The sequence below is a fragment of the Balaenoptera acutorostrata genome, chromosome 20 (genome assembly GCF_949987535.1).
Source record: "Balaenoptera acutorostrata chromosome 20, mBalAcu1.1, whole genome shotgun sequence".
NCBI classification, from domain to species: Eukaryota; Metazoa; Chordata; class Mammalia; order Artiodactyla; family Balaenopteridae; genus Balaenoptera; species Balaenoptera acutorostrata.
The window spans coordinates 47,851,430-47,873,199 of record NC_080083.1 but is presented as its reverse complement, the minus strand read 5'-3'; the positions used below and the strand labels follow the sequence as shown (position 1 = coordinate 47,873,199).

The 21,770-nt window shown below is 38.8% G+C and overlaps 1 protein-coding gene and 1 non-coding gene across 2 annotated transcripts in view; one reads left to right on the top strand and one right to left on the bottom strand.

Moving 5' to 3' along the window:
• EFCAB13 (EF-hand calcium binding domain 13) overlaps positions 1-18,024 on the bottom strand; it is a 112,836-nt gene extending 94,812 nt beyond the window's left edge. The window contains 1 exon segment of the mRNA XM_057535190.1: positions 17,631-18,024. Coding sequence (XP_057391173.1) covers positions 17,631-18,024 — 394 coding nt within the window.
• Positions 1,056-1,161, top strand: LOC114236926 (U6 spliceosomal RNA). Its single transcript, XR_003622773.2, has one exon. It is a non-coding gene; the product is annotated as a U6 spliceosomal RNA (small nuclear RNA).
• Positions 18,025-21,770: the final 3,746 nt, after the last annotated feature.

Genomic DNA, 21,770 nt, shown 5'->3' with positions numbered 1-21,770 from the left:
CATGCCAATTTTACATACACAGTGGTTTTATCTTAAAAGGATAGGACTGATTTCATCATGTTCTAGAAAAATCCTCTATACCTGTGGTTTGGGGGTAGATTATGGATCTTGTTGAGATTCTAATGAAAGCTTTGCCTAACACCATTCCACCTTTCTCTCTCTGTGCCTTTCCCTCTCTCTCTCTCTCATCACACACACACACACACACACACACAAAATGAATTAAAACAAATGTACACAATACTGCACAATATTAAAGTAATCTTTACCCCCAAAAAAGTCTCATTTTTCATGCAAAAAGTAATGGCTATTTCTTAAAAGAATAATATCTGAATTGTACAAATGAAAATTTCAGTAAGAATTTTTGTCTGGCTTGAATGAGAAGTTGAAATTATGTAGTGGGTTTTTGAATGATATTGCACAGGTCATCTCTGATAGCAACTAGAGCTGAAAATCCAGACTTACAAATTGTGCCAAACCACAGAATCAGGGTTCTTAAATCTCATTTTCTAGACAAGCATAGATCTGTGTTAAGGAACTTCTGAATTTTTCAAAATTCTTCAAGTTAAATATCTATGAAGTTATTTTCCTCTGTCTTTAAGTAAATTAGGCCAACTTTGAAAGGATTTACATCAATGTTACCTATGTCCAGAAGAAAATTATTATAAATCCACATTTCAATTTAATGTCATCTGAGCAAAGTAACTTTAGAACACTTCAGTGCTTCCAGTGGTCTGCAGGCTTCTACCTGCAGAGAAGTTGACAAGGCTTGGTTGTTCTCATTTCCAAACAACAGAAGCACTTTCTCCAATTTTGGAAAATTCATTAAGTTGTCTTCCTCAAAAATTCTTTTTCAGTATAACAACTTGAAAGTGGTTTCTCCTTTCCTTCAAAAACAATAAAATGTCTGCACAAATTTCAGTCAACTACTTTGACTTGTTTTCTGACTTCTATGTGACACTGGGTTAAGCAAAACTTTAGATAAAACATCAAGAGTACAATCCACGAATAAAAAAAAATTGTAGACTAGATTTCATCAAAAGTATGAACTTATGGCTCACTTTGGCAGCACATATACTAAAAATTGGAACGTTACAGAGAAGATTAGCATGGCCCCTGCGCAAGGATGACACGCAAATTTGTGAAACATTCCATATTAAAAAAAAAAGTATGGACTTATGCTCTTCAAAAAACATTTTTAAAAGAATGAAAAGACAAGCCATACACTAGAAGAAAATATGTGCTAATCACATGTCCAATAAAGGACTTGTATTCAGAATATATAAAGAACTTTCAAAATGCAATAATAAGGACACAAACAAATTTTTAATGGGAAGGAGATAAGCAGATAGCAAGTAAGCACATGAAAATGTTTAACATCATTTGATCATTCAGGAAATGCAAATTAAAATCACAGTGTGAGATAATACCATACATCTGTTAGAATGACTACAATTTTTAAAGGCTGACCAATTTCAGGATTGGCAAGAATGAGGAGCAACTGGAACTCTCATATATTGCTTATGGCAATGCAAAATGTTTCAACCGCTAGTGGGAACCTGCTGTAAAGCACAGGAAGCTCAGCTCAGTGCTCTGTGATGAGCTAGATGGGTGGGATGGGGGAGGGGGTGGGAGGGAGGTCCAAGAGGGAAGGGATATATGTATACATATAGCTGATTCACTTCATTGTACAGCAGAAACTAACACAGCATTGTAAAGCAATTATACTACAATAAAAAAATAAATAAATAAAAAATGGTTCAACCACTTTGCAAACACAGTTTAATAGTTTCTTATATATGACCCAATTATCTACCACTGGGTATTTACCCAAGACAAATGAAAGCATATGACCACATAGAGACATACAAATGAATCTTATGCCAGCTTTACCTGTAATAGCCAAAAACTGGAAACTATCCAAATGTCCATCAATTAGTGAATGGATAAACAAATTATGGCACAGTCATATAATGGAATACTATTCAGCAATAAAAAGAAATTAACTTTTGATATACACAAAAGCATGGGTGAATCTCAATATAATTAGCTGAGTGAAAGAAAGCAGACCAAAAAAAAAAAAAAAAAAAGAGTACTTACTGCATGATCCCATTTATATAAAATTCTATACAATTCAAACTAATCTATGTGACAGAGTAGATTTGTGTTTGCTTGGGAGTGGTGAGGGGCATTGTGGAGAGGGAGTAGGACTTACAAAGGGGTATGAGAGGTATTGAGGCTTCACAAGTTTATACATATGTCAAAATTTATCAAATTGTACACTTTAAATCTGTGCAGCTTATTGTTATGTCAATTTTACCTCAATAATGTTATAAAATATGCAAATAATTTTAAAATCCATTGGTACAGCCATTATAGAAAACGGTATAGAGGTTCCTCAAAAAATTAAAAATAGAATTATGGTATCATCCAGCAATTCCACTTCTGGGTATATATCCAAAGGAAATAAAAGCATGATCTTAAAGAGATATCTGCACTATCATGTTCATTGCAGAATTATTCACAACAGCCAAGATATGGAAAGAACCTAAGTGCCTGTTGATGGATAAATGAATAAAGAAAATGTGATAAAATACACACACACACACACACACACACACACACACACAAACATACATATACAATGGAATATTACTCAGTCATTAAAAAAAGGGAAATTCTGCCATTTGCAACAACATGGATGAATCTGGAGGACAATACACTAAGTGAAATAAGCCAGACACAGAAAGAAATATACTGTATGATCTCACTTATATGTAGAATGTAAAAAACTTAAACTGATAAAATCAGAGAGTAGAATGATGGTTGCCAGGGTCTAGGGGTTGGTGGAAATGGGGAGACATTGGTCAAAGCATAAAGACTTTAGATATCAGATGAACAAGTTCTAGGAATCTAATGTACAACATGGTGATTATAATTAATAATAATGTGCTGTACACTTGAAATTTGCTAAGAAAGTGAATCTTAAGTGTTCTCACCACAAAAAAGAAGGGGGGAAGATATGAGGTGATGTATGTGTTATTTAGCTTGATTGTGGTAATCAGTTCACAATGCATACATATATCAGATCATGTTGTAACCTTAAATATATAGTTTCTATTTGTCAATTATATCTCAATAAAGCTAGAAAAAAGAGCATTTAACATAAACCATTTTCCTATGGATATGTGCATATTCTTTGACCCAGCTTTTTCATTTCTAAAACACTATCCTATAGAAATATTTACACAAATGTGCAAAAATTGATGTGCAAGGATGTTCTTTGTAGCACTATTTGTAATAGCAAAAATTTTAAAGGTAACTTCACCGGTAATCAATATGAGACCAATTTAAAATATATATATTACATATGTGTATATATATCAATATATTATATATATAAAACCAAAGGACATGAAGGATACCCAAAAAATTATCAACAGTGTTTACCACTAGGGATTACAGAGAAAGACTGGGGTGAATAAATAATTTTCATTTTGTAATTTATGAACTTCTATAACCTTAAAATACTAAATTTTAAGAAAAAGCTTCTTTATAGGACATGTTCTATGTTCAGTTATTAAACTTTTTCTTGTATTTACATTTATTATCAAGACATTCAATGTACAATAATTGTACATTATTCTCAATGTAACAATTAATGGATAAAAGTTTAAACTAACATATGTCATCTAAAATTGGTTGTATGAAGCTACAGTAATCAAGACAGTATGGTACTGGCACAAAAACAGAAATATAGATCAATGGAAGAGGAGAGAAAGCCCAGAGATAAACCCAGGCACATATGGTCACCTTATCTTTGACAAAGGAGGCAAGAATATACAAGGGAGAAAAGACAGCCTCTTCAATAAGTGGTGCTGGGAAAACTGGACAGCTACATGTAAAAGAATGAAATTAGAACACTCCCTAGCACCATACACAAAAATAAACTCAAAATGGATGAAAGACCTAAATGTAAGACCAGACACTATAAAACTCTTAGAGGAAAACATAGGCAGAACACTCTATGACATAAGTCACTGCAAGATCCTTTTTGACCCACCTCCTAGAGTAATGGAAATAAAACCAAAAATAAACAAATGAGACCTAATGAAACTTAAAAGCTTTTGCACAGCAAAGGAAATCATAAACAAGACGAAAAGACAACCCTCAGAATGGGAGAAAATATTTGCAAACAAAGCAACTGATAAAGCATTAATCTCCAAAATATACAAGCAGCTCATGCAGCTCAATATCAAAAAAACAAACAACCCAATCCAAAAATGGGCAGAAGACCTAAATAGACATTTCTCCAAAGAAGACATACAGATTGCCAACAAACACATGAAAAGATGCTCAACATCACTAAACATTAGAGAAATGCAAATCAAAACCACAATGAGGTATCACCTCACACCGGTCAGAATGGTCATTATCAAAAAATCTACAAACAATAAATGCTGGAAAGGGTGTGGAGAAAAGGGAACCCTCTTGCACTGTTGGTGGGTAAGTAAATGGATACAGCTACTATGGAGAACAGTAAGGAGGTTCCTTAAAAAACTAAAAGAACTGCCATATGACCCAGCAATCCCACTACTGGGCATATACCCTGAGAAAACCATAATTCAAAAAGAGTCATGTACCAAAATGTTCATTGCAGCTCTATTTACAATATCCAGGACATGGAAGCAACCTAAGTGTCCATCATCGGATGAATGGATAAAGAAGATGTGGCACATATATACAATGGAATATTACTCAGCCATAAAAAGAAATGAAATGGAGGTATTTGTAATGAGGTGGATGGAGTTAGAGTCTGTCATACAGAGTGAAGTAAGTCAGAAAGAGAAAAACAAATACAGTATGCTAACACATATATATGGAATCTAAGGAAGAAAAAAAAAGGTCATGAAGAACTTAGTGGCAAGATGGGAATAAAGACACAGACCTACTAAAGAATGGACTTGAGGATATGGGGAGGGGGAGGGGTGAGATGTGAGACGGTGAGAGAGTGTCATGGACATATATACACTACCAAATGTAAAATAGATAGCTAGTGGGAAGCAGCCACATAGCACAGGGAGATCAGCTCAGTGCTTTGTGACCGCCTGGGGGGGTGGGATGGGGAGGGTGGGAGGGAGGGAGATGCAGGAGGGAGGAGATATGGGAACGTGTGTATATGTGTAGCTGATTCACTTTGTTATAAAGCAGAAACTAACACACCATTGTAAAGCAATTATACTCCAATAAAGATGTTAAAAAAAAAAAAGAAGACAGGAGATAACAAGTGTTGGCAAGAATGTGGAGAAACGAGAACCCTTATACACTGTTGGTGGGAATATAAGTTGGTACAGTCACCGTGGAAAAGAGTATGGAGAGGTTCCTCAAAACAATTAAAAACAGAACTACCATATGATCCAGGAATCCACTTCTGGGTATATATCCAAGGAAATGAAAACAGGATCTCAAAGAGGTATCTGCACTCCCATGTTCATTGCAGCATTATTCAAAATAGCCAAGATATGGAAACTATGTAAGTGTCTGTCAACAGATGAATAGTTAAAGAAGATGTGGTAAATATATACAATGGAATACAATATATTTAGCCATGAGAAAGAAGGGGACAACATGGATGGACCTTGATGGCATTATGCAAAGTGAAATAAGTCAAACAGAGAAAGACAAATACTATAGGATATCACTTACACATGATTTTTTTAAAAAAGCCAAGCCACAAGGTGACTATAGTTAATCCTGTATTGTATAACTGAAATTTGCTGAGAGTAGAACTTGTGTTCTCACCAAATGAATAATAATGATGATGATGATGATGTAAATATGTGAGGTGATGAATATGTTACTTAACTTGATGGTGGTAATCATTTCTCAATGAATACATACATCAAATCACCACATTGTACATTTTAATAAATTACAATATTATTCGTCAAAAAAAAAAAAGGACAGACATATGGATAATGACTTTCTTATAACTGGAAACCTATGATAACTTATAGGCTTCCACATGGCTGTGAGAGAAGTGAGAAAAATATGAGAATGGCTATCTAGGAATTAAAACCATGCCCCTAAAAGAATGGCCACCAATATGCATGATCCACCATACTTAGTACATTATGAGAACACATGAGTTACATTTTTGGTTCTCTTAAACTGGCAAAAGCATAATTCAATTAAGTAACCTCACAGTTTAACTTACTTTTTAGTGTGTTCTGGGCTCAAACCCCTAACTTCAGGTGAAATTCTCTTCTCTGTTGTTTTAGAAAACTTGATGTATTTCGTGCTGTCAATATTTCTTGATGGCAAGTCAGTTGCAAAAGAATTATAGCCATCATCTGATAAATCAGTATTTTCTTCTCCCTGGGGAGCAATCAAAAGCCACAGTCAGCCATGTTCTCTTTGCACACATAAATTAAATATGACATACTGGGTCAAATCATTCATTTTAGATCAACATTCTCTCTAAAATGGTGCTATCGAAAAGAATTTTGTTGAAAAGAGTTAGTTAATGCATTAGTCTGGATTAGGTATATATTTTAAATGACTCCAACTTTCCTTCGTGCATTATGCAGCTACAAATGCACAGCATTCATGAATATATCTAACACTTATTAAATCTAGTTCTCAAGGCATCATTAAACTTAACTTCATTAATTAAAAATTTCTGCTTTGTGAAAGACACTGTCAAGCAGATGAGAGGACAACTCATAGACTGGGAGAAGATATTTGCAAAAGACATATCTGATAAGGGACTGTATGCAAAGTATCTTTATTTTGTATATTCAAAACTATACAAGGAACTCTTAAAACTCAACAATAAGAAAAAGAACAGGGGCTTCCCTGGTGGCGCAGTGGTTGGGAGTCTGCCTGCTAATGCAGGGGACACGGGTTCGAGCCCTGGTCTGGGAGGATCCCACATGCCGCGGAGCGGCTGGGCCCGTGAGCCACAATTGCTGAGCATGCGCGTCTGGAGCCTGTGCTCCGCAGCGGGAGAGGCCGCGGTAGTGAGAGGCCCGCGCACCGTGATGAAGGGTGGCCCCCGCTTGCCGCAACTGGAGAAAGCCCTAGCACAGAAACGAAGACCCAACATAGCAATCAATCAATCAATCAATTAATCAATTAAAAAAAAAAATAAAATCTAAAAAAAAAAAAAAAAAAAAAAAAAAGAAAAAGAACAACCCAATTAAAAAATGGGCAAAAGATCTTAACAGACACCTCACCAAAGAAGATATACGAATGGCAAACAAGCACACGAAAAGATGTTCAACATCATGTCATTAGGGAATTACAAATTAAAATATCAAGATACCACCACACGTCTATTAGAATAGCCAAAATCCAAAACACAGACAACACCAAATGCTGGCAAGAATGTGAAGCAAGAGGAACTCTCATTCATTGCTGGTGGGAATGCAAAATGGTATAGCTGTTTTGTAAGACAATTTCACAGCCTCTTACAAAACTAAACATACTCTTAGCATACAATCCAGCAATTGCACTTCTCCATGTTTACCCAAAGGAGTTGAAAAAGTATATCCACACAAAAACCTGAACATGGACGTTTATAGCTTTATTCATGATTGCCAAAACTTGTAAAAAACCAAGATGTTCTTCAGTAGATCAGGAGATAAACTGTGATACATTCAGACCGTGGAATACTATTCAGTGCTAAAAAGAAATGAGCTATCAAGCCATGAAAAGACATGAAGGAAACAAATGTATACTGCTAAGTGAAAGCAGCCATTTTGTAAAAGCTACATACTGTATGATTCCAACTATATGACATTCTGGAAAAGGCAAAACTATGGAGACAATAAAAAGATCAGTGGGGGCTTCCCTGGTGGCGCAGTGGTTGGGAGTCCGCCTGCCGGTGCAGGAGACACGGGTTCGAGCCCTGGTCTGGGAGGATCCCACATGCCGCGGAGCGGCTGGGCCCGTGAGCCACAATTACTGAGCCTGCGCGTCTGGAGCCTGTGCTCCGCGGCAAGAGAGGCCGCGGTGGTGAGAGGCCCGCGCACTTCGATGAAGGGTGGCCCCCACTTGCCACAGCTGGAGAAAGCCCTCGCACAGAGGCGAAGACCCAACACAGCCATAAATAAATAAATAAATAAAATTTAAAAGAATAAGGCTTTAAAAAAAAAAAAAAAAGATCAGTGGTTGCTAGTGGTGGGCGGGGGCTGAGAAGAGATGACTAGGCAGAGCACAGAGGATTTTAGGGCAGTGAAACTATTCTATATAACATTTTAATAGTGGCTACATGTCATCACACATTTGTCCAAACCCATAGAATGTACAACATCAAGAGTCAACTCTAATAGAAACTATGGACTTTGGGTGATAATGATGTGTCAATACAGGTTCATCAGTTATAACAAATGGACCACAGTGATGAAGGGTATTGATAGTGGAGGAGGCTGTGGGGCACAGGGTATATAGTAACCTGTACTATCCACTCAATTTTGCTGTGAATCTAAAACACATCCACTCAATTTTGCTGTGAATCTAAAACTGCTCTTAAAAAATAAAGTCTATTAAAAAAAAAGCTATATTCCTTCTAAATAGAAACCCCCCCAAAAAACAAACAAACAAACAACTAGAGCCCAAGAGCAATTAACATGTTTAGAAAAAGAGGAATGAAGTTGGAAATATTCTCTTTCTTGAAATACGGCAGTTTGCAGTTTGGACTGCATCTAGTTGATCAAAGGTACATTAGTTTTTAATCCCTGAACAGATTACACAGGCAATTTATAATGCAGATTACCATGGGAATTTAGAGAGACCTCTATTTCTGCATTAGATAGAAATTAAGAGAACTATTTCAGTGACTTTTAGAATTTGCACACATATATCTTACAACAGAGACACCCCTTTAAAAACTTGTTTCTAAAAGGCAATCTGATTTGCTGTCCTGATGAGATGTTTATTACAAATGATGAAAGGATTATCAGAGAGGTTAAGAAAAATGACCCAAAATCGAAGCCATTAAAAAAAGAAGGGGCTTCCCTGTGGCGCAGTGGTTGAGAATCTGCCTGCTAATGCAGGGGACACGGGTTCGAGCCCTGGTCTGGGAAGATCCCACATGCCGCGGAGCAACTAGGCCCGTGAGCCACAACTACTGAGCCTGCGCGTCTGGAGCCTGTGCTCCGCAACAAGAGAGGCCGCGATAGTGAAGAGGCCCGCGTACCGCGATGAAGAGTGGCCCCCGCTTGCCGCAACTAGAGGAAGCCCTCGCACAGAAACGAAGACCCAACACAGCCAAAAATAAATATAAAAATAAATAAATAAATAAAAGAGCCTTCCCTAAATTAAAAAAAAAAAGAAAGAAAAGCAGCTTCATTATAAAAAAAAAAAAAAAAAAAAGAAGGAGGGGATCTAAAAAGACAGAGGGGCACAAAAACCTGTTATCAAAGGCCTGATGAACAGAAACAAATAGTGGATAGAAACTTTAACAACACAGAAAAGGAAGAAAAGAATTTCTAAAACTCTAAGGATAAAGGTGAACCACCTGTAAAATACAAACTATATAGTTTAAGGGAATAAATTGGTATGATATATTAATATTGTTAACTTTTTTAATATTTAAGAATTCATCTTCAAAATCAGTTTATAAGGGTACAATCAATAAAGTATTACAAATAAAAAGATGGAACAGGTTAATATGTACATATATATTACATGTCTCAGTACTTAGCAATAAGCCCCTGAAGTTGTTTTTTGGAATTACAGTATAGGTACATGCCTCATATGGTGGCACCAGCTCCGCTAAAAGAATAAATTTAAAGATTAAGACTCTCGTGGAATATTGCTCAGCCATAAAAAGAAACGAAATTGAGTTATTTGTAGTGAGGTGGATGGACCTAGAGTCTGTCATACAGAGTGAAGTAAGTCAGAAAGAGAAAAATAAATACAGTATGTACAGTATGCTAACACATATACATGGAATCTAAAAAAAAAAAAAAAAAAGGTTCTGAAGAACCTAGGGGCAGGACAGGAATAAAGACGCAGATGTAGAGAATGGACTTGAGGACACGGGGAGGGGGAAGGGTAAGTTGGGACAAAGTGAGAGAGTGGTATGGACTTATATACACTACCAAATGTAAAATAGATAGCTAGTGGGAAGCAGCCACATAGCACAGGGAGATCAGCTCGGTGCTTTGTGTCTACCTAGAGGGGTGGGATAGGGAGGGTGGGAGGGAGGGAGATGCAAGAGGGAAGAGATATGGGGATATATGTATATGTATAACTGAATCACTTTGTTATAAAGCAGAAACTAACACACCATTGTAAAGCAATTATGCTCCAATAAAGATGCTAAAAAATAAAATAAAATAAAATAATTTAGAAAGTCCATATTCAGATATGAAAAAAAAAAAAAGAAAAGATTAAGACTCTCAACTGACAATGTTAAATTCTACCTGAGTCTTGTGCTCCTGAAAAACAGTGAAAGAAGAATTCCCTCATTCTTTTGTGTTCTGGATAGTGGCTGACTGCAAAGAACCACCCTTCCTCAAATGATTTAGATAAGACTTACCACATACCCCTCTTGTTTACCTATGACAAGGCCAAACACCTTCAAATTTTCCTTTCTTTGCCTCATAAATGGTTAGCTGAACTGTTTTATCCTCACCAATTAATCAGGACAAAATGCTTATTAACTAGGCTTTGGTTAAGCTTCTCTCCTTCTCCAAGCCCCTGAACTTTGGCCCACCCTCAGCCTGAGCCAGTCAGCATGCAACCCCTCCAGAAAATAGGCTGGCCTCTCAGTAAAATATTCTCTGATCTATTTATCCGATCATGCCACTCTAACATCCCATTTCCCCATACCCAGCTCTTCCTAGCCTTGTTTACTCCTCTCTATAAAAGAAAACCCTTTTAATCACTTTGCTGTACACCTGAAACTAATACAACATTGTTAATCAACTATACTCCAATATAAAATAAAAATTTTAAAATAATAATAAAGTAAAATTAAAAAAAAAAAAACAAAAAGGAAAGAAAAGAAAACCCTTTTTCCCTAAACCTTGGATACGCTTGCAGATCTTATGGTCACAGTGTTCTCCCTATTGCAATAGTCCCCCCCTCCTCCTATTTCTATAGTTTCTTTCCTCCCTTACAATAATCCTTTTGAAAAAAGTCTCTCCATACTAAGTCCAGATTTGTTTTTATTGACACAATACTGGCCAATACATAAGAATATCCCCTGAATCACAGATAAGAGGGCTAGAGAAACTTGGTATCTTTTAAGTTACCTTTTGATTAGACTGCCATATTAATTACATTGTCTACAACCTCTCATGTAGGTTTAAATCCTTTGGTCTCCTGAAAAATTGTCCCTGTCCCTTTCCCCAAAAATACTCTCATCACACATCACAGATCTCTTGATACTACATGGGTTGCTGGGATGAGAGTTCAACATATATCCACTAAAAGTGTTCAAAGGTCACCTCAGTTATTAAGCAAGATCATATGACTATGTTGCTATGAATCTGCTTACTGATTATGGGTGTGAGGTAATGTAAACTAATTTTTAAGAAAGAAAAGGAAGGAAACTTTAGAAACTGTTTTGAAAAATACCTGGCAAAATAAATGTACTTTAGTTTCCATCTTTCTGTTTAGAGGTAAATTCTGCCCTTGAGGACTCAAAGAACTTGATGAACAAGTGTGAATGAACAGTAGCACAAAATGATTTCCTGCCAAAAAGAGAAAAATAAAAAACCATATCCCTGTTTAGGAGACATAAGTAATTATATTTAACTACCTTAAGTTATTCTTTCAATGTAACACTCACTTATAGCACAATACCTAACAGACATTTCCCAACTCACATATATATACAAAAGCTAGAAAAGGCAGTTAATAGATCATAAATCACAGGAGATCATCCAGTCCTTTAACTTTACCTTTGTGGTATAAGGAGGAGAATAGAAATCCAAATTCAAATGTCATGAAAAGCAGAAAGTTGTTATAGGTATTTATTCAAATAAGCCCAGTTAAGCAGAACTACTAACATAGCCAGTAATTGCTAATGCTATTAAATACTTATTGTGAGACATTATGATAAACACTTTGACCTGCATTATTTCATTTATTCCTGAAAACTACCTTTCAAGGAATTATCATTCTATTTTACAGATGAGGAAAATAAAAACTTAGATCAAACTGCCCAAGATTCCACAGCCAACGAACAGTGGAGTCACATTTTGAATTCAGGCATCCTAACTCAAGAGCCTGTGGTCTTCAGCACCACACAACATTGCCTCTCAAAACAATACTATTGCAAACAAAAAAATGTTTTAGCCAGTTCTACACTATGTAAATGTGATAACCAACTTTAGAAATTTAGAATTTCCCAAATTTTTCACAATATCTTTTACTTATATCTGAGTCACATTTGATGAGTGGTTTATTACATTGCTAGCGACATTACATTGTTAGTTGCAATTATTAGTATCTTTTTCATATTGTGAAGTTTAACTGCAAGTATTAATATTCTGTCTAATAGAGAGACAGTACTTTAAAATAATTTATTTCTGTAAATGTTATTGTAATTACTGTTGAATGTGGTATGCCCAACATTCCTGGAATTCAAAACATGTTAAAAATAAAATGAAACCACATTAAAAATACCTATCTCAGAAGACATTAGAAGGCTGTACAGGTTTCCCCAGCAACCCACTCTATATAACCTCTTCTAAAGCTTCTCTAACCAGTTCAATCTTCACCTCTAAACTTCTTGGCATAGCACTTACTGTCTTCATTTTTCTTATTGTCTTCATTATTCAACTGGCATTAATCATTTGCCTTGTATTTTTATTTAATTATCACATGTATAGCTCTTACACCAATTTCTAAGGAATGGGCTGGTATCTCATCATTCTTTGAATTATTTCTCACAGAACAAAGCACAGTGCTATAGACATATTGTAAAAGAAGGAAAGAAAGAAGGGAGGGAAGGAGAGAGGCAGAGAAGGAGGGAGGGAGGGGGAGGGAAGAGGGAGGAAGGGAGGAAGGAATTCTGTCCCTACTGAGCTTACTCACCAAGAGTTCTTAGGTCATCCAAGTACTTAATTAAGCAGAGTAAACACGATTTAAATAAACTTTGAAAGGGAGAACTGTTTCATAATTATTGATCAGATTATCAAAAAGTTGGCAGGGCTCAATCTGCTGGATAAATCAGATACCACATAAGTCTCTGCAAGCTAAGAGAAAAAAATAGCACAGGAAGTCTCTTTCCCATAACTCTGACAACAGAATTGTTTCTTAACTCTTTTAATCCTATGACATATATGCGAACTTGCAAGGGCAAACCAAGGAAAGTAAAAAGAGTCGTATCCCTTTTCTCCAATCCATTCATCCCTCCATCCATGAATTCAACACATATATATTGCAACATGGGGGACACCAACTACCCTAACAGGAGCCACTTGGGTGTTATGATACAGAAATAATGTCCTTGGAGTGAGTTTAAGAGAGAATGGGGGACAGAAATTGGAGACAGCCAGAAGAGATGACTCAAGGAGTTATTCTATAAAGGGAAAGAGAAATGAGGTAGTAGCTGAGGGGTCAGAGCGGTTATGAGGTTTTAAGATGGGGAAAGATAAAGAAATGTTCATATGCTGATAGATATAATCTAGTGGAAGAGCAAAAATTGATCATATAGGAGGGGAGAGCTACTGGAACAATATTCTCAAGTAGGAGAAAGGAAATGGGATTTAGGGCAGAAGGGGAGGGTCTGGCCTTAGCTAAGCACATATTCACAGTAGTAAGAGACATGGCGGAGTAACTGGGCATAATTACATGTAGAGTAGGTGAGTAGGTGTGATCGTGGGAGCTAGTGGAAATCATCTCTGATTGCTTTAGTCTTCTTAGTGAAACAGGAAGCAAAGTACTCAACAGAGAATGAGGATGTGAGAGGAGGAGCTGGAGGTTTGAGGAGAGAGGCATTGTTATAAAATAGTCACCTAGGAGAGTGGAAGAAGTAATAGTCCAATCAACTCACACCTGTTGGAATGGCTATCATCAAAAAGTCTACAAATAACAAATGTTGGTGAGGATGTAGAGAAAAGGGAACCCAAGTACACTGTTGGTAGGATTGTAAATCGGTGCACCCGCCATGGAAAACAGTATGGAGGTTCCTAAAAAAAACTAAAAATAGAACATGATCCAGCAATTCCACTCCTGGGTATGTATCCTAAGAAAATGAAAACACTAATTCAAAAAGATACATGCACCCCAATGTTCATAGCAGCACTACTTACAATAGCCAAGACATGGAAGCAACCTACGTGTCCATCAAAAGATGAATGGATAGGGCTTCCCTGGTGGCGCAGTGGTTAAGAATCCACCTGCCAATGCAGGGGACACGGGTTCGATCCCTGGTCTGGGAAGATCCCATATGATGCAGAGCAACTAAGCCCATATGTCACAACTACTGAGCCTGTGCTTTAGAGCCCGTGAGCCACAACTACTGAAGCCCGTGTGCCTAGAGCCCATGCTCCACAACAAGAGAAGCCACCACAAAGAGAAGCCCGCGCGCAGCACAAAGACCCAATGCAGCCAAAAATAAATAAATTTAAAAAAAAAGGCGAATGGATAAAGATGATGTGATATGATATATGTGTGTGTGTGTGTGTGTGTGTGTGTGTGTGTGTGTGATGGAATATTACTGAGCCATAAAAAAGAATGATATTCTGACATTTGCAACAACATGGATGAACCTAGAGGGTATTAGGCTTAGTGAAATAGGTCAGACAGAGAAACACAAATACTTTATATTATCACCTATATGTGGAATCTAAAAAGAAAACAAATGAATGTATGTAACAAAACAGAAACAGAGAACAAACTCCTGGTTACCAGTAGGGAGAGGGAAGTGGGGAGGGGCAAAATAGAGTTATGGGATTAAGAGACACAAACAACTATGTATAAAATAAATAAGCAACAAGGATATATTGCACAGTACAGGGAAATATAGCCATTATTTTGTAGTAACTTTAAATGGAGTATAACCTATAAAAATATTGAATTGCTATGTTGTACACCTGAAACTAACATAATACTGTCATATAATCAACTATACTTCAATAAATAAAATAATAAAATAAAAAAATTTAAAGAACGGGTAAAACTAATAAATGGTAATATAAATTAAAAAAAAAAAGAATTAATAGCCCAGGGGAATCTGATATGATTGCTGGACAGCTTGAAGGGTCCCTTTAGGTAAGTGATCATGAATTTAAAGTGAAGAGTAATCATGGTTGTGTGTTTTCCTCCAACCATGTTCATTGCAAAAATGCTGAAACTCAGTAGGCAGAGATCTAGATTAAATCTAGGGTTATGATTTAGCCAAGAAAGTAAAATGAACTGAAAAGGTGGTAAGGGAACTGGGGGGAAATGAAAGGGAGTGGTTTTAATTACTGACCATGAAACAAACTGAGTAGGTGGGTGGGAAGTAAGGACAAGAGAGAATGGGTGACATTTAAAAAAAATTTTTTTTAAATAAAAGTAGGAATGTGATGGCTGGAGAGTGTGGCATATTGAGATAACAGAGTTGCAGTTATTGGTAATATAAGACAGAAGCTATGAAGGGAGCAAGTGACTGAGGAAAGGTGAAATTATTGTAGGAGAGGAGGGCAAGAACTGAGAGACCAGATATTCAAAGGATCATCTATGTGAATACTAAAATCACAAGAATTATGACAGAAGTATTGCTAGAGTGGTAGAAGGCCTGGAACTGAAATTTGACTGCAACAAGGAGTAGTAGTGTATGGTATAATCTGATGTGAGGTGCAAAACTGAAAGTTTTGAGAATGGGAGGAAGAAAAGTCTAGAAACAGCTATGAGAAGCACGAAGGGCATCTATTCCAGCAAAGGTCCCAGTGGTACTAGGAGAGTAAGAGACAAAACAGCCACCAGCAGCCATATCCTGTATTCTGCCCACCACACTCCCACACACACCATCCTTTCTCATTTTCCTTTGCTTCTTGGTTGTCATCATCTGACTCATCAAAAACTACCAAAAAGAAGTGAGAAAATTCAAAACCCTCTGATACATCAAAGGTATTTTTTTAATATCATGATTGATTCATTCCCTATGTAGATCAAGCTGTATTTGTTACTAAATGGCTTTCCAGTCCTTGGCAAAGTATAGAATTTTCAAAATTTTGTAACTTAAAAGATATATGTTAGGGACTTCCCTGGTGGTTCAGTGGCAAAGAATCTGCCTTACAATGCAGGGGACGGGGGTTCGATTCCTGGTCAGGGAACTAAGATCCCACATGCCACGGGTAAACTAAGCCCGCGTGTCACAACTACTGAGCTCACGTACCTCAATTAGAGAGCCTGCATGCCGCAAACTACAGAGCCCACGCGACCTGGAGCCCACGCGCCACAACTAGAGAGAGAAAACCCACAGGCCACAACTAGAGAGAAGCCCGCGTGCGGCAACTAGAGAGAAGCTCATGCATCACGACGAAGAGCCCGCATGCCCCAACGAAGATCCCGAGTGCCGCAACTAAGACCCGATGCAACCAAAAATAAATAAATAATAATAAATCTTTAAAAAAAAAAGATATATGTTAAGGGCTGGGGGGTGGGGGGGGCGGGGACTCCTTGTTTGATGTTACATGACATCACAGAATCCATAACAGAACTAGAATGATCTTAGAAATCTTTCCAGTCTAACCCCTTATCAATTACACATGAGGAAATTGATGCACAAAGAGATTGTGATTTGCGCACACAAAGTACACAAGAAAATACATAGCAGCAAAATTCAGGTCTCTGACTCCTGAATTCAGGGATAGTTCAGTAAAACTCCATTGCTTCCTAGTAAACCGAGAGGCAGAGCTGAGGCAGAAAACAAAGAGCTTCTGACTCCAAAAGCCCAAAATAAGATTTAATTTTGTTTAGGGCCTTAAGGTTTACATTGTGCTTCCACAGTTGTACCTTCTCCCTTGGTGAATTATCATCACCTCCACAGAATAACTGACTGCTTCTCAGAGTGACGTCCCCTCACAAAGTACCTTCCACTCTTTCCTTTCACACCGCTTCCCTCACGAGCTGCCTCACTCACTCACTCTTCTCCACTTTTGTTGACGGCACACGTCCATTAAATGCAGCTGTATAACCACGTCACTGCATCTACTGATTACCCACAATCGCCACCTTTGTTTAACAAATATTAAGTGAACATCCACTTCATGCAAAACCCCGCGCTGTGGAGGATTCCAAGGGGCCCTGCTCTTGTGAAGCTTACGACTTCTTCGGGAAGAAAAGCAAGTAGACAAGTGGACAGGAAAACCACCCGCGAAGGTGGCAACAACTGCTCTAACGGAGGTCTAACTGTATGCGAAGGAGCAGGGAAGTCTCCCCGCCACAGTGACCGCCACCCTCCGAGAACCACCACCATTTCTGAGGGACCGCCGGCTCCGGCCCAGTCATCCCTCACTCCGCCCCTTGATTGTCCGCCTCGTCACCTCACTGCCCTTTCTGGAACCTTCACTCATCTCCGGAACTGTTCTACTTTGTACCTCACACCGCGTGGCCGTCCTCTCTCCCTCAGCCTCGGAGGCTGTTCCTCCCCATCGCCTTAGCAGGTCTCCCCTCCCCACCTCTGTCCCCTGAAGGTCCCACCGTCGGCCCCCTACGGCTCCCCAATCTGTCCCTCGCTCCCTCAGGTGTCTGCGGGTCCTCACGCAGGTGCTTCAGCCCCTCTGCCCTTCGCTCGGCGTGACGCTCTCGCTCCACCTCCTTCCCGGGCTCCGGCGCAACGAGGCCCCGCCCCCGGGTCACCTGACCGCCCTGATGCTCCGCCCACTGAGCAGCCGGCGCTGGGCGATCGCGGGACCCATGCCGCCGCCACGGCCGCCTTGCAGGGGCTCCGGGGCTCCGGGCAGCGGCTGAGGTCGCCGCCACCTCCGCCCGGACTAGACAGCGCTGCGGCCGCACCCGTCTGCCCCACCTCATAAGGGCCTGTGACCTCACCCGGCCGGGGGTCGGCGGCATGGACACGAGTGGCGGGACTCATCACCGAGCTTTCCTTCCTGCACCCTGGACCTCGATTTCTCCCTGCATCCTACACGCTCTCTGCTCTTCTGGTAGCTGTGTTCATTCTCTGGTCCGCTGTCCTTCCCCATCTGATCCCATTTCAATGTTATCTTCTATCCATCCTTTGAATACCTCCCGCCCTCCCTTTCTTCTAAAACATTTCATCCTGCTTCGCTTCTATTACTTAGTAATGGACAGTGGCTCCAAGCCGTTTGTCCCACAACCTTACTGAGATTTGTTCTAGGCTGCCCTTCAGAGGACTAACTCTACTTTTGGAACAGATACTTTGTTTTTTTGCTGAAAATCAACTTTTCTTTTCATGCATCATGCAGATGAAATGATATTGGTGAAAGAAAATACACAAGCAATTGTTCATGGCTTTCCGCAGGAGTCCCTAAAACGTCGTATGAATCCAATTCGATGAAATTAATCGTCTTTAAGGTTTGTTAAACTAAAGTTGTAAATGCTCTGTCAAGCAGAGTGTTTTGAAAATAGCCCACGATTTAAAGTATCTTTTCTTTACAAACATATAGGTAAAATTGTTCACATTGATCGATCCAACCTGAGCTCTCCATTATTTACATGTGGTGAACAGCATGTGCTTTAGAGACAGATGAATCCAAATTCAAATCCTGTTTATTCATTGCACCTGGTGGGGCAAATTACCCATGCTATCTAAGCCTCAATTTTCCCTGGATTGTGATAATTCAAAACTGTATGTATAGTACTCAATATGTTACCATAGTTAATTCCTTCAGGGATACTGCTATGATCATTTGTACCTTAAACCCTGCTCTGTAGACATTCTTTAGTACGTTCAAAATGTATACAGTTTATCTCCCTAAATAGTCTATATGTAATCTGAGTGCTGAGACCATGTCTTTTATTTCTGTTAACACCCCACTCTCCATTCCCTACTTCCCCACACCCCCACCTTGTTTACAGTCACCTCTTTTAATGACCCATCCCATTTTCCACCAATTCATACAGCATCAATTTCAAATGTGTAAGGACTCTAATGGCTGCAGTCTGTATGCTGATCAACAGACTATGAATGCTTTAAAAATCTTGAACAGTTGTAGTTTTTTTAGCACTGAATCTCTTCATGAGCTAGTTAGGTACTGTATTAGTCATAGACCGCCCCCCCCCCCAATAGCACCAAGTATATATTAGTTAGGATTAGATTCTTTTGCCAGTAACAGAAAATTCCTAAATAATAGTTGACTAAGCAAGAAAGAATTTTGTTTCTCTCTCACATTCAAGAGGTTCAGAGATAGTCACTCCAGGACTAATGTGTACCATAGTTGCAGGTACACAGGCTTCTTCTATTGTATTGTTCCAATGACTTCTGTTCCAGGGGTGATTTAATGGAGCTACCTCAGGGTATCTTTCAATCAAACTAAAGACTAAAAATTTTAAGGTTATGCTTCTCAGATCTTCTCATTTAAACAATAGAGCTTCTAAAAAGCTTAAGGCTTTTTTCCTTCGGCAGAAGCTCAAGGTAGAGAAAGATTTATCGCAAAGATACTTATGGATATAGCTTTTCTCTCATGGACTGAACGCCAGTAAGATTCACAGGAAATTCACAATTTTTAAAGAGAATTTTACTGTCAGAAACACTGCCAGCTTGGCCTCAAAGGGACAGAGAGAGTACAGAAAGAAAAGAGGCCTTTGGACCCTCATGTTCTATGAGCAGGGAGCAGGCTGAGAAAACTATTTAGGTGCAAACACGGGCTACCTTTCATGAAAAAAGGATGACTTAGAGGGTGTAACAAAGAGCCTACAGGGTAGAACCTAGAGCCATGGAGAATTATTCTGAGGCCTTGAAGGTGGAACTGCAAACCTGTACCTGAGTGAATTTGAGAATTGCAATGGACCAGGAACTTCCGTGCACCTCCTGTTTTCTGTCTGTTGGAACAGGAGTGTCTGTAGTAGTTATCCCATCTATCCCACCATTTTACATTGGTTGTTGTAGGAAGGAAGCATATAGCTTTTTTCTTTAGTTCACAGGACTTCAGGTTGAGAGGTACTCAAGTAGCTGTATATGAGGAATTCACCCAAGAAGCCTATCTACCCCTGCATATATTTAGAGGATAAGACTCTGGACTTTGAGCTGATGCTTGTTAGTTTGCGACCTTGGGAGCTTCCCGGGATGAAATCTGAAACCAGCCCCCCCACATGAAGGGCAGGGAGAGACCAAAGAAAGAAAGAGGCAGACCACTCCACATTGGTAGGTGGCAGGTTTAATAAGCAAGGGAACTTACATACGAGGCTTGTCTTGGGAGGCTGCAAGACAAGTAGATCTCTGCACCCACCCACCAGAACCCTGAAAGTTTATATAGAGGCTCTGGGAAGTAGGAAGGGGCAGTATAGGGGTAGAGGATTAAGAAGTACAAACTATTATGTATAAAGTAAAAGTACAGCACAGGGAATATAGCCAATATTTTAAAATAACTATAAATGGAGTATAACCTTTAAAAATTGTGAATCACTCTATTGTAACTTATATAATATTGTACATCAACTATACTTCAATAAATTTTTTTTTTTAATTTTAAGTTTATATAGAGGCTTTAACTAGGTTCAGTCATATATAACATCCGGACAGTCTCAACAACACCTTACTGTCTCAAGGCTACGTCCTTGAGAAAGTTCCCACTGTGGAAACAGTACAGTAGGCAAAATGTATATGCCAAGGACAGGCGAGGAAGTAAGGAAGCTCCAGTTGGCCAGGTTCAGCTTGTGGGTCATCCAGCAGTCTCATCTTCTTGATTACCTCCTCCAACAATGCTGTAATAGGGTAAGACTTGGGGGGCTTGGAAGGGGTGAGTTTATTTTGCATGTGGGAGGACTATAAATTTGTGACCATGGGACTTCCCTGCTGGTCCAGTGCGTAAGACTCTGCGCTCCCAATGCAGGGGGCCCGGGTTTGATCCCTGGTCGGGGAACTAGATCCCGCATGCATGCCACAACTAAGAGACCACATGCCGCAACTGAGTCCACATGCCGCAACTAAGAAGTCCGCATGAACAACTAAGAAGTCTGCATGCTGCTGCAGCAAAGAGCCCGAATGCTGCAGCTAAGACCCGGCACAGCCAAAATAAATAAATAAATAAATAAATAAATAAATAAATAAATAAATAAATATTTTTAAAAAATAATAACTTGTGACCAGAGGGTGGACTGTGATGATTTTAAAATATGTCCACAAATACTTTGATGCTTGTATTAGTTTTCCATTGCTACTGTAGCAAATTACCACAAACATCATGGTTTGTGGTAAAAAGCAGCAATTTTTTACCTTACATTTATGGAGGTCAGAAGTCCTAAATGGGTCTTACAGGGCTAAAATCAAAGGCTGCATTCCTTCTGGAGGCTCTAGAGGAAAATCCATTCTTACCTTTGCCAGCATTTAAAGGCTGTGTTCATTCCTTGACACATGGCCATATCACTCTGACCTGCTTCCATCATTACATTTACTACTCTCATTCTGATCCTCTTGCCTTCCTCTTATAAGGACTCTTGTGATTAAATTAATCCTACCCAGATAATCCATGATAATTTCCCTATCTCAAGTTACTTAATTACATCAGCAAAGTTCTTTATTCCATGTAAGGTAGCATATTCACTGGTTCTGGGGATTAAGATATGGATATTTTTGGCCGGGGGTGGGAGTGGTCACAGGCAATGATTTTGTCTACCAC